General features: G+C 48.5%; 1 protein-coding gene and 1 pseudogene across 4 annotated transcripts in view; one reads left to right on the forward strand and one right to left on the reverse strand.

Annotated features, from left to right (window-relative positions):
• Positions 1-14,557, forward strand: part of GALNT18 (polypeptide N-acetylgalactosaminyltransferase 18) — a 325,400-nt gene that overhangs the window by 155,758 nt on the left and 155,085 nt on the right. For all 4 annotated transcript variants that reach the window (XM_024558783.3, XM_045194103.3, XM_045194102.3 and 1 more), the window contains exon 2: positions 3,292-3,484. In XM_024558783.3, the coding sequence (XP_024414551.2) occupies positions 3,292-3,484 (193 nt within the window). The remainder of the gene's footprint in view (positions 1-3,291; positions 3,485-14,557) is intronic.
• LOC128780929 (small ribosomal subunit protein eS8 pseudogene) lies at positions 10,714-12,665 on the reverse strand (annotated as a pseudogene).

The following is a 14,557-nucleotide window of genomic DNA, read 5'->3' on the forward strand; positions in this document are numbered from 1 at the left end:
GCTTCCTTCTATACCGAGGAACCCTCCAAACTCTGGCTCAGCTACCGGCTGAGTTCATTGTGCCCTGATCGATGCCTGCCCTGAATGAGCTCTCCCTTGGGCAACCCTCAGCCCCCTTGATATATGCTTCTCTGGAGTCATCCCTCATTCAGTCAGGCATGCCCATATAGGTCTGAGCCCTAGAAGGGGGCCACAGCCAGAATCCGCTCCTGGGAGGAGAGTGCTGTCCGTGGGTCTGACCCATCACCACGTGCATCCAGATGCCCCTAGGCCCCTGCAGAGGACCCAGCCTAGGCACTTCCCTGAGACGTCTTTACCACCTCAACATGTTAAAGGTGGTCCTCCTTTGCTGATGACCAAGTAGGTGTGTTTTCTTACTGGAGAGAGAAGGGAGTCAGCCTAGGATGGGTTCAAGGTAGGCCACTTGTCTTTGGACACAGAGACCCTTCATCTGGGAACTGGATGGCAGCAGCATCTTCCAGAGTCAGGACCTCAGGGCGGGCCATCTTCCCCATCTGAACTCAGGAGGCACTGGTGGAAAAGCACCCAGGTGGGGCTGTGGGGCTTCACGGGTCCTTAGCAGCTAACATTTATTGAGCTAACAATATGTGCCAGGCACCACGCTAAGCTCCTTGCATGAACCATCTCTTGAATACACACAAATGTTCCATGAAGAAGGGACTACTATTATTATAGATGGGGAAATTGAGGTGCAGGACGAGCTAGACTAAACTGGTAAATGGTAGAGCTGGAGTATAAACTCCAGGATTCTGCCCCTATAGCTAGCTGCTGCTCTTACCTAGTCCTTTGGGAAGGAAAGAAAAACAGATGGAGTTAGCAGAAGCGAGTCCTCTGTATGTAAGAGATGTCAAATGTAAGGTGTAGAGCAGGAGGAGACAGCACACTTGAAGGGCCAGATGGTCTCTGTTGTGCCTGCTTAACTCTGCCCTTCTAGCTCTGAGACTGTGTTCCAACCAATCCTTATTTACCTAATAGGTGATGGGCCAGATTTGGCCCATGGACCGTATTTGCCCCTCACTTAGTAGAGGAAAAGAATGTGGGATTTGGAGGAAGCCAGGCCTTTCTTTGGTGCCCCCAACACCTGGGTGACCTTGGATTAGTCATTTAACCTTGTCTAATAACTGACCACTATGGGGTACATATTAACTAATTTATTTTAAGATGATATATGGAGTTTCTTGGAAGAGCTGCGTACTGTGCCGGGAGCCAGGACACCTCAGGGAACAAGACATACGTCATCCTGCCCTCACTGAGTCCCCACTCACAAGCACAACAGGGGTGACCTGGGGCATGGACAGCGGCAGGCACAGTGCTCTGCTCTGGGCAGGAGCTCAGCAGAGAGTGCCCCCTTCCTGCTGCGGTGCCAGTGTCTTGTGCCAGGCTCAGCACTTTCGAGTTCGCTGTCATTTGTACCCATACTGAGTGAAAAGGTGGAAGCATGTGGGAGAACTCAGGACTTCAATATGTTCATAATGCAATATTAGGCAACACAGGCTTAATTAGGAATTATAACTTTTTCATGAACTGATCTCATTTTACTTGGTAATAGCAATTTCGGTATGTGAGAGCAGTAAAACACCGCTTCTCTTCAATATTATATGATTCAGTTGGTTCACTGGTTCAGATTTTTACTGCTCCCATTCCAAATGAATGAGTTATGCATCTTTTTCAAGATAAAAAGGATCTCCAGGATCATGCGAGCTCTGTATTTCCTTTCAAATACGTCTAGGAGGGGAGCGCAGCTGCGCCCTGAGTCCTGGGATAGAGCTTTGAGCAGCCACCACACTATTAAAAATGTTTGTTTTGTGATAGAAATGCACTCATGGTTTGCATTTTTCTCCTTCATATATCCATCCTAATCCATTTAATGTATCTGAGTTTCCGTCTATATCTTTAAGGCTACTGGTAACCAAGATGGTATACCCAATCTTGAAGACACTAAAACCCTAGACCCCTGCCTATCTCCAGCCTGTACCTTTAAGTTACCTGGCATAGGTGTGTCATTGCACCTCCTGGCTCTATGTGGACACCTGAGGGGACATTGGCAAGTGCCCCAAACCTGTCTCTCCTGTTCCTAACTTGCTTCTTTCTGTTCTCCTGGCTCTATCTTACTTATATCACACCTATAAGCACAAAAGACATTGTCCAATGGACTTGGCATCTCTCCAGTTTCTCTGATTTCGGACTTCAAATGGTTTACTTTGACTACCTATCCCTGGGAACAAATTTCAAAGTCCTGACCCCTCGGCCTAAGTCCTGGCAAGACCTGCCTGTTACTGCTGTAGAGGAGGGATTCAGATGACCTGCCCAGTTTCCCTTACTATAGCAACCTGATTGCCATGTTTCATGCACTTATTCTGAGACCTATGCTGGTCTAAGTGCTTTATATACATTATTTTATGTAGTCCTCACAGATCTCAGGGTAGATGAGTGGGTATTATTATTCCCGCATTACAGGTGGGGAAACAGCGGGGTAAAGAAGCTGAGCATTTGCTTGTGGTCACGTAGCCAGTGACTGGTGGAGCAGGGATTTGTTTGGCTCCGTGGCCGTGTTAATCCAAAGACTCTGCTCTTATTTTCTCAGAGAGTTCCAGGGAAGCCATGAGCTCTTCTTGACCTGCAGTGGGGGCTGCCCCCACAAAGTGTACCAGGGGCCCAATGAGCAGTGCCCCAACTGGCCATCCCCTGTGCCACTGATTCCCTTTTCTGGTGGGCAGGGTCTGGAAACAGCAGGAGGCAGTCTGGTTGGGGGTCCTGGCAGCCAGGTGAACGTCATGTGGTGGGGCCAGGCAACTCACAGCAGGGCCAGTGGAGGAGGACATGGGCTGGCAAGAACTGGGTAAGGGAGCAGACCCCAAGCCAGGGGGTCTGGGTGTGGGCCAGGCTCAGGACTGGCAGGGAGTGGGGGTACAATTTGGGAAAAGAAAAACAGATACCCCCTTATAGGGTTGGGGCCAGCATTCTGGCAGGAGAGCAGACTGAGAAAGGAGGGGTTTCTGACTGGAAGCCATAGGGCATCAGGACACATCTCTCAGCTTCTCTGAAGACCCTGGTGGGTATATTTCTATATCCCTTGGGCCTAGTGGTTATTGGGTGGAGGAATGGATGAGTTTGAGGAAGCATAAAGATTCCAGTCTTCTTTCCCCCTTCCCCCAAAGATGGGACAAAGATGGTTTTACCCAAAGCGATGGTGAAGAAGAGAAAGGGGTTGTCATGGCATATGCAGGGGTACACTCTGACCCATTGTCTCCTTATCCCTTCTTTCTCCAGAGGCTCCCGCCAAGCCTGAGGAGGCCGAGGCTGAGCCCTTCACAGATTCCTCTCTGTTTGCACACTGGGGCCAGGAGCTCAGCCCTGAAGGCCGGCGCATGGCCCTGAAGCAGTTCCAGTACTACGGCTACAACGCCTATCTCAGTGACCGCCTGCCCCTCGACCGGCCCCTGCCTGACCTCAGACCCAGTGGGTGAGCAGAGCCAGTGGCTGGGCTCTTGTTGACCTGCCCGTGGGGAGATGGGGGTCACCACAGTGCCAGGGACAGAGCCAGGACTGGGCATTTGGACTCCTGGGTCCCTTCCCTGCTTTAGCCAGCATTGGGCAAGTCACTCGCCCCCTTCACCTTCTTCAGCCTCAGTTTCTCCATCTGCCAAGCAAGGGGAAGGCTTTCTTCTATTTGAGACTTAGAGGATTAACAACCTAATTTACTCCTTAAGGGCACTAGAATCGTCTAGCATTTCTGTTAATAAGTCATTTTAACCCAATTAGTTGCATTTTTCTGAACAATTATATTTTTTCTGTACATTAGTTTTTTAAAGCGCATCCATCTTCCGGAGCTAACAACTCATTACACCTGACAGAGAAGTCTGTCTTGACTTCTCTCTTTGTCACAGAAGATGTTCCTTTAAGGTTCAGTTAGATTTTTTATTACTCCTAATTATTAAAAATGTGGGCACGTACCACAACTGAGAAAATCTCATTAACTTTTGTGAGCTCCCCCCTCCACCTTCTTTTCCCCTCTTCTCCTTATTTTAAAAATTGTCTTAAAGCTGCAAACCACAGTAAGCTTATACCTGGAGTTTCCAGGAAAAGATCATGCTGCTGGGTTTGGAGGTGGTGTTCTTTGGGGAGGAGAGTTCTGTAGACACTAATTGAGCACCTGTTGTGTGCTGTATAATTAAGTATGTTTTTTCCCGGCCAGGGAGAATCTGGCTGGGCTCAAGAGATGAAAGAGAAAGCAGCTGAGGACCTACAAGGGAAGAGAAGAGTATGTGTTCAGTTAAAGGGTAGTTACTGAGCACTTACGTGTGCCAGCGTCGTCTAGTCGCGGGGGCAGAGCAGTGAAGGAAACAGACAGAATCCCTGGCCCTCATGGTGCTTGCGTTCTAGTTGGGGGAAGACAGGTGATAAACGAAACAAAGAAGTCTACTGTGTTGCACGTTAGGTGGCAGCAAAGGATGTGGAGAAACACTAAGTGGGAAAGAGAAATAGAGACAGCCTGGAATAGGAGGAGGGGTTGAATTTTTAATGAAGTGGTCAGAGAAGGCCTCACCAAGAAGGTGACATTTGAACAAAGACCTAGAGATGAGGAAGCAAGGCATGTGAATGCCTGGGGGTTTAGCTTTCTAGGCAGAGAGACCAGCAGGTGCAAAGGTCCTGAGGTAGAAGTGTGTTTAGCATGTTTGAAGAAAAGGAAGGACGCTCATGTGGCTGGGACAGAGCAAGCAAGAGGGCAGTTGGTGGAGATGAGGTTAGAGGGCAACAGGAAACAGGTCAAGTAAGGCAGTGGTTCTCAATCTTGGCTGCACATTTGACTCATCCAGAGCTTTGAAATAATCCTGATGCCGCGCTACACCCTGACCAATTAGATAAGAGTTTCCAGAGGTGACACTCCGTATCCATATTGTTTATAGTTCTCAGGTGATTCCAAAGTACAGCTGCAGTTGAGCACCGCAGGGAAGGCTTTGTAGGCAGCTGCAAGGTGTGCGGCTTTTACTGTGCTCTAACATGGGGGTCCATGGGAAGAGCTTGAGCAGATTAATAGTGTGCTTTGGTTGTCATTTTCAAAGGCCGTGGCATTGAGAACAGACAAAAGAGGCCAGGGAGGAGGCAGGGAGGCCAGTTAGGAGGTTCCTGCAGAAAGCTAGGTGAGAGGTGGGGGTGGCTTGGACTGTGACAGCTGTGGGGCAGGTGCTGAGATAGGGTTGGATTCTGGGAATATCCTGAAGGCGACTTCAACTAGGTGCCACAGGATCTCAGCCACCTGGGAGTGCTGCAGAGAGACCACCCCAGGGACTGGGAGAGAAGCAGGTCTGATGTGGGCAAAACCGAGAGACTCTGGGGAAAGGGTCCTCAGAAGGAGTTGGGACCCCAGGAATCTTGCAGGGGTCTTGGCCATGACGTTGGCCAGCACATGAGCTGCGGATTTTGCAGCCAGCTCTGACACAAAACACAGACCCAGCTCAATACATGTTTCTTCTAAACTAAAGGGGAAATAAGAAGGAAGCCTAGGAAAGGGTGGGTCTTATAGACTATAGCATGGCTATAACAACGACGGGTAATTACACGGGGTTGACCCATAGAGAACGCCCTTCCGTTTAGACCACACCAACCTGCAGTGAAGGCAGCGAAGGAACTGGTGTGCTCTTCCCACTCAGAGTCATGGAAGCCAAGGAGTAGAAAGAGTAAGAGTAATGTCTGAGGTCACAGCTTCCCCTTCAGGGAGAGAGGTGCCCTGTGGTCCATTTGTTTCTACTTCCATGGGAGAGGAACAGGAAGCCAGCGGGGGGTGGGGACAGAGGCCATGTGGCCTTTCTCAGAAGGGCAGGGCTCCCTGGCAAGCACGTTCCCCTGGAAGGAAGTGCATTTTCAGAGGCAGCTGAGACCCCTGAGTTCGCTGAGAAAAGGTCTGGAGGACTCCAGGTGGTCAGAGTCTGCAGTTTCCTCCTGAGCTGCTTTCCCTCTGTACAGAGGTCTAGTTTGTGGAGCTTCCATGTCCCCCCTGTGGGGCAAGGCCATGTTCGTCAGCCCCTTTTTATAGCTGGAAGAATGGAGTACCTCTGATAAGAGATAGAGCACTCCTCCACCAGGCCTCCCTCGATGGCATTAACGATGCAGTTTCTCTTTGCACAAATCCTCGGAGGCTCTGTGCACAGCCTCCATGCCAGACACACCCCCAGACTGGAGAGTGCTGGGGAACACCCCACACAAGCATGTGCATAGGTAAAACAGTACCTCTCTGTTATTTCCGTAAAAACATCCCTGCCTTGTAACAACGTCATTGCTTGGCTTATTCTGTTTAACTCATTTTGGAAACATCTTTTCAATATCCTTTACTATCATCCTATTTCAGATTATACTGGCCAATAGCCAGGGACACATTCGGCACTTTCATTATGTTAACTCTTTACTCTTCACGGTGACCTTCTGGAATAGGTCCTTGTGTAGGAAAAATGCCTTTCCTCACTCTCATGCTGACAATACTTATGGCCCCAAATATGTGGTTTATTTCCCCTACACCACCCACTTCTCTGACACCAGCTGGGTGTCCACAATTCAGTTCAGTTTTGACACTATCTACCTGGAGTTAGCATCATATCCCACAGGTCAGTGGCTCAGTTCCCCCAGATTGCCCCCATTTAGATGTCAGTCACAAGTCCCAGGTTGTCATTGTCATTGGTTTTTTGACTAACTGACTATACATTGGGGTTCCCATGGCCCCCTCGTTGGGTTCAATAATTTGCTAGAATGGCTCACAGAACTCAGGGAGACATTTACTTATACTCACCAGTTTATTATCGAGGATATGATAAAAGATAGAGATGAACAGCCTGTGCAGAGATACAGAGGGTCCCGAGTGCAGTCCCCTTCTGTCCTTGTGGCGTTGGGGTGTGTCACCCTCCCAGTACGTGAATGTGTCCACCAGCCCGGAAGCTCTCTGAACCCCATGCGTTAGTGGTTTTGCTGGATGCTTCACCACACAGGCACGATTGATTACCAACTCATTTCCCAGCCCCTCTCCTCTCTCCGAAGGATAAGGATCAGGGCCGAAAGCTCCAACGTCTGATCATGGCTTGGTCTCTCTGGTAACCAGCCCTCAACAGGAGCCCACCAAGAGCCACCTCATTAGACCAAAAAATAAGCTCTTATCAGGCAGGAAATTCCAAGGGTTTTAGGAGCTCTGTGTCAGGAACTAGGGTCAAGGACCAAATATTAGCAGGAACTGGGGGCAGACTAATATATATATATTTCTTACAATTTCACTGAAGTATTTGTAGCCTCCATTTTACAGAAGAGGAGACTGAGGTACAGAGAGATTATATAATCTGCTTATGGTCACCAGTTGGCAGAGCTGGGGTTTGAACCCAGGCATCCTGGCAAAGGAATTTGTGCTTTCCTGCTTTCGGGTGTCAATTTGTGTCACTCTAACAGGGATGGGGTAGCTTTAACAGTACACAGCCCTGAGCTGATCAGTTTGTCCAGGTCAGGAAGGTCCATCTCAGTGTTGGAAAAACTGTGTTGGCGGCCGCCAGACCTGTTATCTAGGCACAGAGTGATGCCACGGCCACAGCTAAGGTTGGGATTAGGAGCGAGGTGGGTGGCAGTGGGGCAGCATCTGGAGAGAAAGCACCGCGCTAAATGCCAGTCTGCAGAAGGGTCACTCCAGGTGGATCTTGCTTCAGTCCCAGTCCCTGTGCCTCTCCCTCCTGTTACTTCAGTTTACCCTTGGGGACATCTGCTCCTGGAGGTGTCGTTGGAATCTGCACTTTGCTCTTTGTATTCTTGGCTTTTCTCTTCTTGACATTATGCTTGACTTTGGTCTTGGACCAGAAAGTGGGTGTTCCAAATCCTGCCCCATTCTTCCTCTCCTCACCTTCGGCCAATTCCTTATTTTATCTCTTTCTTGGTGCTGAAAGATGACTCACCTTGTCACCTATCTGAGAGAGGACTGAACTATACTTAGTGCCTTATATGTAGGACAAGACATAACCAGAAGGAAAAATGTCCATCCCACTAGTTACTAGGCTTCATTAACTTATTCATCCAATAAATACTTATGGAGCACCTAGTGTGTGCCAGGCACTGAGTAAGGGAGAAAAGCTGCATCTCAGCCCAACTGGACTTTGCTTTTTCACTCAGGTCCCCAGGTGTGAGTTTCAAATGTTCCCATGGCTCCTGCTCCCAGAGGCCACCCTCCTCCTCCACCTCTGTAGGTGCCAAAGTACCAACCCCTCAGGAGCCAAAGAGAAAAGGCTAAAAACAAGTTTTGACAGACATGTGGACTACATAGGTATATACATTTGTCAAAACACATCAAACTATGTACTTAAGATTTGTACATTTTTTTGCATGTAAATTAAACATCGATCTTTTTTTTTTTTAAGTGAGGGTGTGAGAAAGAGATCAGCGAAGTCCTTTGCCTGAGAGATGGAGAGGGAGGATGGAGGAGACATTTTGGGGGAGGTCAGTGGGTTTTGAGAGGACGGGTTGTGGTTGTGGGGAAAGATGATCGCGGGGGTGGCTGTTAGAGCAAGCTTGCCATCTGGGGGTGGGGAGATAAAGGTGGGCCTCCCACTCCAGACACAGTGGCTCAGGCAGGTGGGTGACCACCAGTTCTACAACAGCAGGCACAAACCGAATTTTTTTCTACAGGCAGCAGTTATTTCCAAATAGGGCCCAGGGGTGTTTGGGTGAGAATAGAAGGGGCTTTCCAGTGTCAAGTTTCAGGGCTATCCTGTTGCCATGGCAACTCCCTGGCCTACCTCCAAGATAGATCAGGGCAGAACCTCCAGCAGGTGCTGCTTCCTGCCTCTTGTTAGCAGATCTTCAGAGGCTCCTGAGTAAATGATGTCACCTTTCTCTCCCGCACTCCCCTGAGGGCCATGCCCTCCCTTTCAGAGGACAGGGTAGAATGGCTCTCCAGTTGACTGATGGGTTAGAGCCTGAGGCTGAGGCGTGAGGGGTTGGTAAGGACATGGGCTATTTTCTGCAGCCCAGGTGGGAACAGCTGGGACAGATTTCCCCAACCCCCAACCCCCACAAGGGAGCTCTGGGTCCTGAGCTGGAGAAATCTTGTGTGAACATCCAGGTGGAAAGGGGCAGGACAGGATCATAGCAGAGAGAATGCAGCCTGGAACCAGGGGCTGAATCCCTCTGGGAGCAGGTTAGGGTCCATCCAAGGTGGCTGGGGCGTTTGCTGCTGCCACTCTGGGTGAGGCCACAGGTTTGTGTGTATGGGTAGGAGGACTGGGGAGTCTTTATGATCTCTAGATAGACATCTAGGATCTCAGTTTCAGGGGCCAGCAGGGCTGGCTTCATGGCTGTGTGCGGTGGGTAGATCAGAGCCTCCCCAAGGATGCCCTAATGCCTGGAACCGGTGAATATGGTGTGTTACATGGCAGAGAGTGAAGGTTGCAGACAGAGTTAATTAGGGGTGCTAATCAGCTGCCTTCGAAATAAGATTATCCTGGATTATCTGGTTGGGCTAATTGTGAGGGCACTTAAAAGTGGAAGAGAGATGTGGAAGAGTAAGAGGTGGCAATGTGAGGACCTGACCAGCTGCTGCTGGTATTGAATTTGGGAAGAGCCATAAGCCAAGGAATGTGGGCAACCTTTAGATACTGAAACAGGCATGAAAACAGATTATCTCCTCCAGCATCCAGAAAGCAACACCGTCCTACCGACACCTAGATTTCAGCCCAGCATGGCCTATGTCATGCTTCTGACCTCTGGAACTATGAGACAATACATTTGTGTTTTTTAATTTATTTTAATTTAATTTTTTCTTTATTTTCATTATTGACACTATTACAAATGTCCCTACTTTAAAGACTTTTTATATATATTTATTTTTTAGAGAGAGGGGAAGGGAGGGAGAAAGAGAGGGAGAGAAACATCAATGTGTAAGAGAAACATCGATTGGTTGCCTCTCGCATGCCCTCAAATGGGGACCTGGTGCTTAACTCAGGCATGTGCCCTGACTGGGAATCGAACCTGAGCAGATGTCTCCACTTTAAATTTGTGTTGTTTTCAGTCACCAAGTTTGCAGTAAGATTTTACAGCTGCAACATTAGTATTAGGAAACTAATACAGCATGCAGCCCATCACACAGGATCCCAACAAGAATGGAAGGACTCTGTACTTGGCTTAATGGTCTGCTGTTACTTTGTTAAAATTCTGAATAGTTTTTGAACAGGGGCCACCATATTTTCTTTTTGCACTGGGCCCCACAAATTACATAGCTGGTCCTGGGGGAGAAGGGGGTGGCTCTGGGGGAGCAACTGGGATCATGGCTGCTAGACCATTTGGGATTTGCCACCCACAGGCTGATGATTTCCACCAGAGCCACCACTTGTTTACTTACTGTGTGCCAGGTGCTGTGCAAACTGCCTAATGTCTGTTTTTCTTCCTTTAACATTGTCCTCACATCTCTCCGAGGTAGTTATTATTTCCATTTTATATAGTAGAAGACTGAATATTTGCAAGGTTAAGAAGCTTAGTTTAAGTTCCCACAGGCCATATGTGGCAGAGTCAGTAGTTTTACTTGGGGCTTGTGCTCCAGGACACTGCCTCCGCACCCTGGGCTTCTCCAGGTCGGGAGCTTGGCTCTGCAGAGAAGACTCAAAAGTCCGTTGAAGGTGTGTGCTCCTGGAGGGCAACCTGAGGACAAAGGGACCCAAGAAACACCCTTGGGTGATGATCCTGCCGTTGCACTGAAAACACTAACTGCACAAACACGGTCATGGGGAAATGATTCTTAAGTAAAGCAGTCTGGGGAAAGTATTTCTGGTTCTTGGTAAATGTTAAGCTCATTATGGGCCAGTAGGATCATGTGGATGTTCTTTTCTTTCCTCCTGAGAATAAGCACCTTTATTACATGAGCTTTCCCCCTCTCCCTTTAACGAGCTATTAAGAAAGGATGAAGAGGATTTATTTGCCTTTCCAGACCTTGATTTTCCCCAGGTAGAACTCCAGCCCCTCGCCCTCTAGCACATGGCCACCTGCTCGGCTGCAGCGCATGTGAGAAGCTCTCCCTGCCAGACCTGCTCCTCTGGAAGACTTCTGCTTGTGGTGTTCTTTTTCCTTTCATCTTATTTCTTCTGAATTTTCTTTGATCATTTTTTGTTTAAAATCTCTTCCTCCTGGAGAGTCAGCTTGGCCTGCTTCTTGCGGCCCAGGGGCAGTGCACAGTGGGACTCGTACCTCTCTCGGTACGGTGTGCCACCGATGAGCACAAAGCACTTCTGTACTAGGGTCTTGGTACGGAGCAGTTTGTCGTCGGATGCATTGTAGACAACATCAATAATCCTCGTTTTGCACACACAACACTCGGAGCCCCAGAAGTCGCCCACATCGGGCCTCTAGGCTCAGTACTTTCTGTTGCCTCCTGCACACAGACTGTGTGTACGCGGCAGGGGCCTGTCTTAGTGTTGGCAGCAGGGCGTCCTAGCTCAAATTTTCACTTCTTGTGGTACGGCTTTCTCTTGTCCCTGGTCTTGCGGTGCTTGCGCCAGTTGTCCTGAGAGATGCCCATGGCTTCCAGTTGTTCTTAAAGGTAACGTAATCTTGAGCTATATTAACAGAGATAGAATGTCTTAAAAGGGGGAGGTGACAGTTTTGTTTTACTCTGCTACTCAGATCACAACTGCAGAAATGGATTGTAAGGGAAGTAGAGAAAGTAGAGTATGTTTAAAAGAGAACAACCCAGGAGAAAAACTGGGTAACTTGACAAGCAGATGAAGCTTCTGCTTAGATTTTAGAGTATCTAAAACCTGATTCCCTGGGTTCCAAGGTCAGGTCTCTCATTTACAAGCTGGTTGACTTCCAGCAAATTACTTAGCTTCTCTGTGCCTTGCTTTTCCTGTCTGTGAATTAGTGATGGTAATACAAAGATGAAATTGTAATATATGTAGAACCCTTAGAACACTGCCTAACATGTAATAATTGCCACTTAGCTTTTTGTTACTTTTATTAACTGGGTCTCTGGTTTTTCAGAGAGATGGCTGGGAGGGTGCTATCATGGCTTTAACTGTCTGAAGGACCACTATGTGGACAGGGAGCCACACGGGATAGGCTCCCTGCCCTGGCACTAGAGAGAAGAGGGCCAGGCAGGCCCTGCAAAACCAATCAGACTGAGGTCTTGGAGAGTGATTTCTCCCCTGCTTGTATTCTCAGAACCAGAGGCTGGAACCAGGCTCTGCTGGACAGCAAAGATGCCCTGTCCTCCTTTTTCTGACCCATGGGGCCCACCTTCCCTTCCCCACATTCCTCAGCTCTCCTTGTCACAGACCTGTCCAGCTAACCAACAAATACTCAGTCCCCTTTGTGGCTTGTCCACCATAGCCAGCTGACTTTTGTTCCCTGAGTGGCTGTCCATGTAGCCCCAGGGGTCCCATTTTCCCTGAATTTCTAAGGTATAGGAACAAAGAGCCTCCCCGCTTTCTGTTGACTGTTTATATTTTAAAGGATTTGTTTTTCTGTGGTCCTACTTGCAGTCTACATCTGAGACAGCAGATCCTTTCTCTAAATTGGTAGAGTCACCTGCCTCTGGATGAAAGTTGGCTCTGGATGAAAGTTGGCTGTCTTGATGATCACATGGACTTAGTCAATGATTCCCGCACTGGATTCTGTTCCTGGATCAGCTGGCCCATTTCTCTTGTCTTACAGACGGTTAAAACTTCCCATTCTCAGATGTCCACTGTCTCCTCCACCTCTGAGCTAGAGGTGGAGTCTTGGCAGATCCCTGAAGGCCCTGGCTACACTAAGTATCCCCACCCTGCCACCATATCCCCTCCTTTACAAACCCTTTGGCTTATTGCATTACTCATTCTTGGATTATTATTGGATTATTGTTGCAGTCAGGCAGGAAGTACGTGTTCAACTCAGGAGTCCCTGTTCTATCAGATCATGGTGAAACTCCCACTCACAGAGCTTGCATGAGCCTCATTCATTCTACTAGTCACCATTCTAGTATTTATTAGTTTTTTCATTCAGCCGGACACCCAGTGCTTTCTGGGTAGACATTGAGGGAGGCGCAGGGGGTACCAGGTAAGCAAAGCAGATGTGGTCTTGACCTCACTCATCTTATAGTCTAGTGGAGACAGTGCTGTTTTAATACCATAAAAACATATTGCAATAGCATATATGTGGCATGAAAGAAAAGCTAGGGATGTGGTGGGAGTCTAATGGGATCAGTTTCAGCCCAGGAAGTTCAAAGGTCATGCATGTGCTCTCAGGGAGGAACTGAACTCACTCAGATGACCGCATGTGGTTGGGATTCTTGGTAGACTGATGCCTGCACATGATCACATAATCACACAATCAGAGGCCGCAGCTCTAGACTGTGGAGGGGGACGAATTGGTTCAGGACTTCCTCACGTCTGCACCCACTTTGCTTACTTCTCAGAGCGCTATATCTCTAATGGTGACTCTGTGTCTGCAGCTCATTCACTGACAATGTTCTGCTTCCTGCCCTATCTGCTGCCCTGAATTTCTGCTTTCTGCCTTCTTAGGGTAGCTCACATTTAACCTCCCATAAACAGTGGCTTGATAGGGTGGCTGGTCCTTCTTTGATAGCATGAGATCTGGCTACACAGAGCTTTTGGGCTAGGCAGCCCCATAGGCTGACAGCTAGCCCATTGACAGAAGCTCAGGAACTAGTGTCTGGTCCCATCAGTTGTGGACCAAATGGTGAGGCCACCTGGCAGAAGACAAGCAACCTCTACACAGAGTCATGGGGATTGTTTATCTCAATGGGAGCGCTGTAATAGGAAGACAGTTTCAGGCTTTAGGCGCCCAGTAAGTAGTGTTTTACTGTATTTGTCTACGCCATCCTGCCAGACATACATTCTCTCCATCTTTCATCTGAATCGGTAGCCTATGGTAACTCTTCTGTTTGCCCCTCCCATCAGGTCTCTTGGTTGTCACAACCCCAGTGTTTCACCAGACACATCTCTGGGTGGGTCTGGGAAGGAAAACGCAGGCCCTTGTTTAGCAGGGATTATTAGCACAGGCTTTGGAGACAACTGAGCCCAGGTTTAAGCCCTGGAAGATAACTTACTGCCGCAGTCCTATCTCCCTCATCTACAAAATGGTGATAGTAAAATTTACCATAATACAATTGTAGGAAGAAATAACATGGGGGAAAAATAAAAATATTCATATATCTCTTATTCTGGTTTATAACAAATCAAAACACCAGTAAGTAGAAATTATTGCTATTATTATTTCTAAATATTCTGTGTTGAGTCTCTGGACAGTAGGGCCAGCAAGCACCACGCAGTCTCTGTGCTCCTGAGGTTATGCCACCCAGAGGGAGTGAGAATCTTGATTGTCCTCGTGTCCAGTAAGAATCTCCACATCGCCCCCCCGTCCTCAGGTTTCATTAAGTCCAGCAGACTGGATGCTGACAGGCTTAGGAGCCTAATCCGGAGGCACCTGGAAGAAGCTAGAAATGTACCACGTGAGGTCAGAGGAGGATCCAGCAAATCCTGTGGGTGCAGGTAGGGTGGCAGAAGCTGGGATGGATGTTGATGACCATTAA

Source organism: Desmodus rotundus, chromosome 5, assembly GCF_022682495.2.
Source record: "Desmodus rotundus isolate HL8 chromosome 5, HLdesRot8A.1, whole genome shotgun sequence".
Lineage (NCBI taxonomy): Eukaryota > Metazoa > Chordata > Mammalia > Chiroptera > Phyllostomidae > Desmodus > Desmodus rotundus.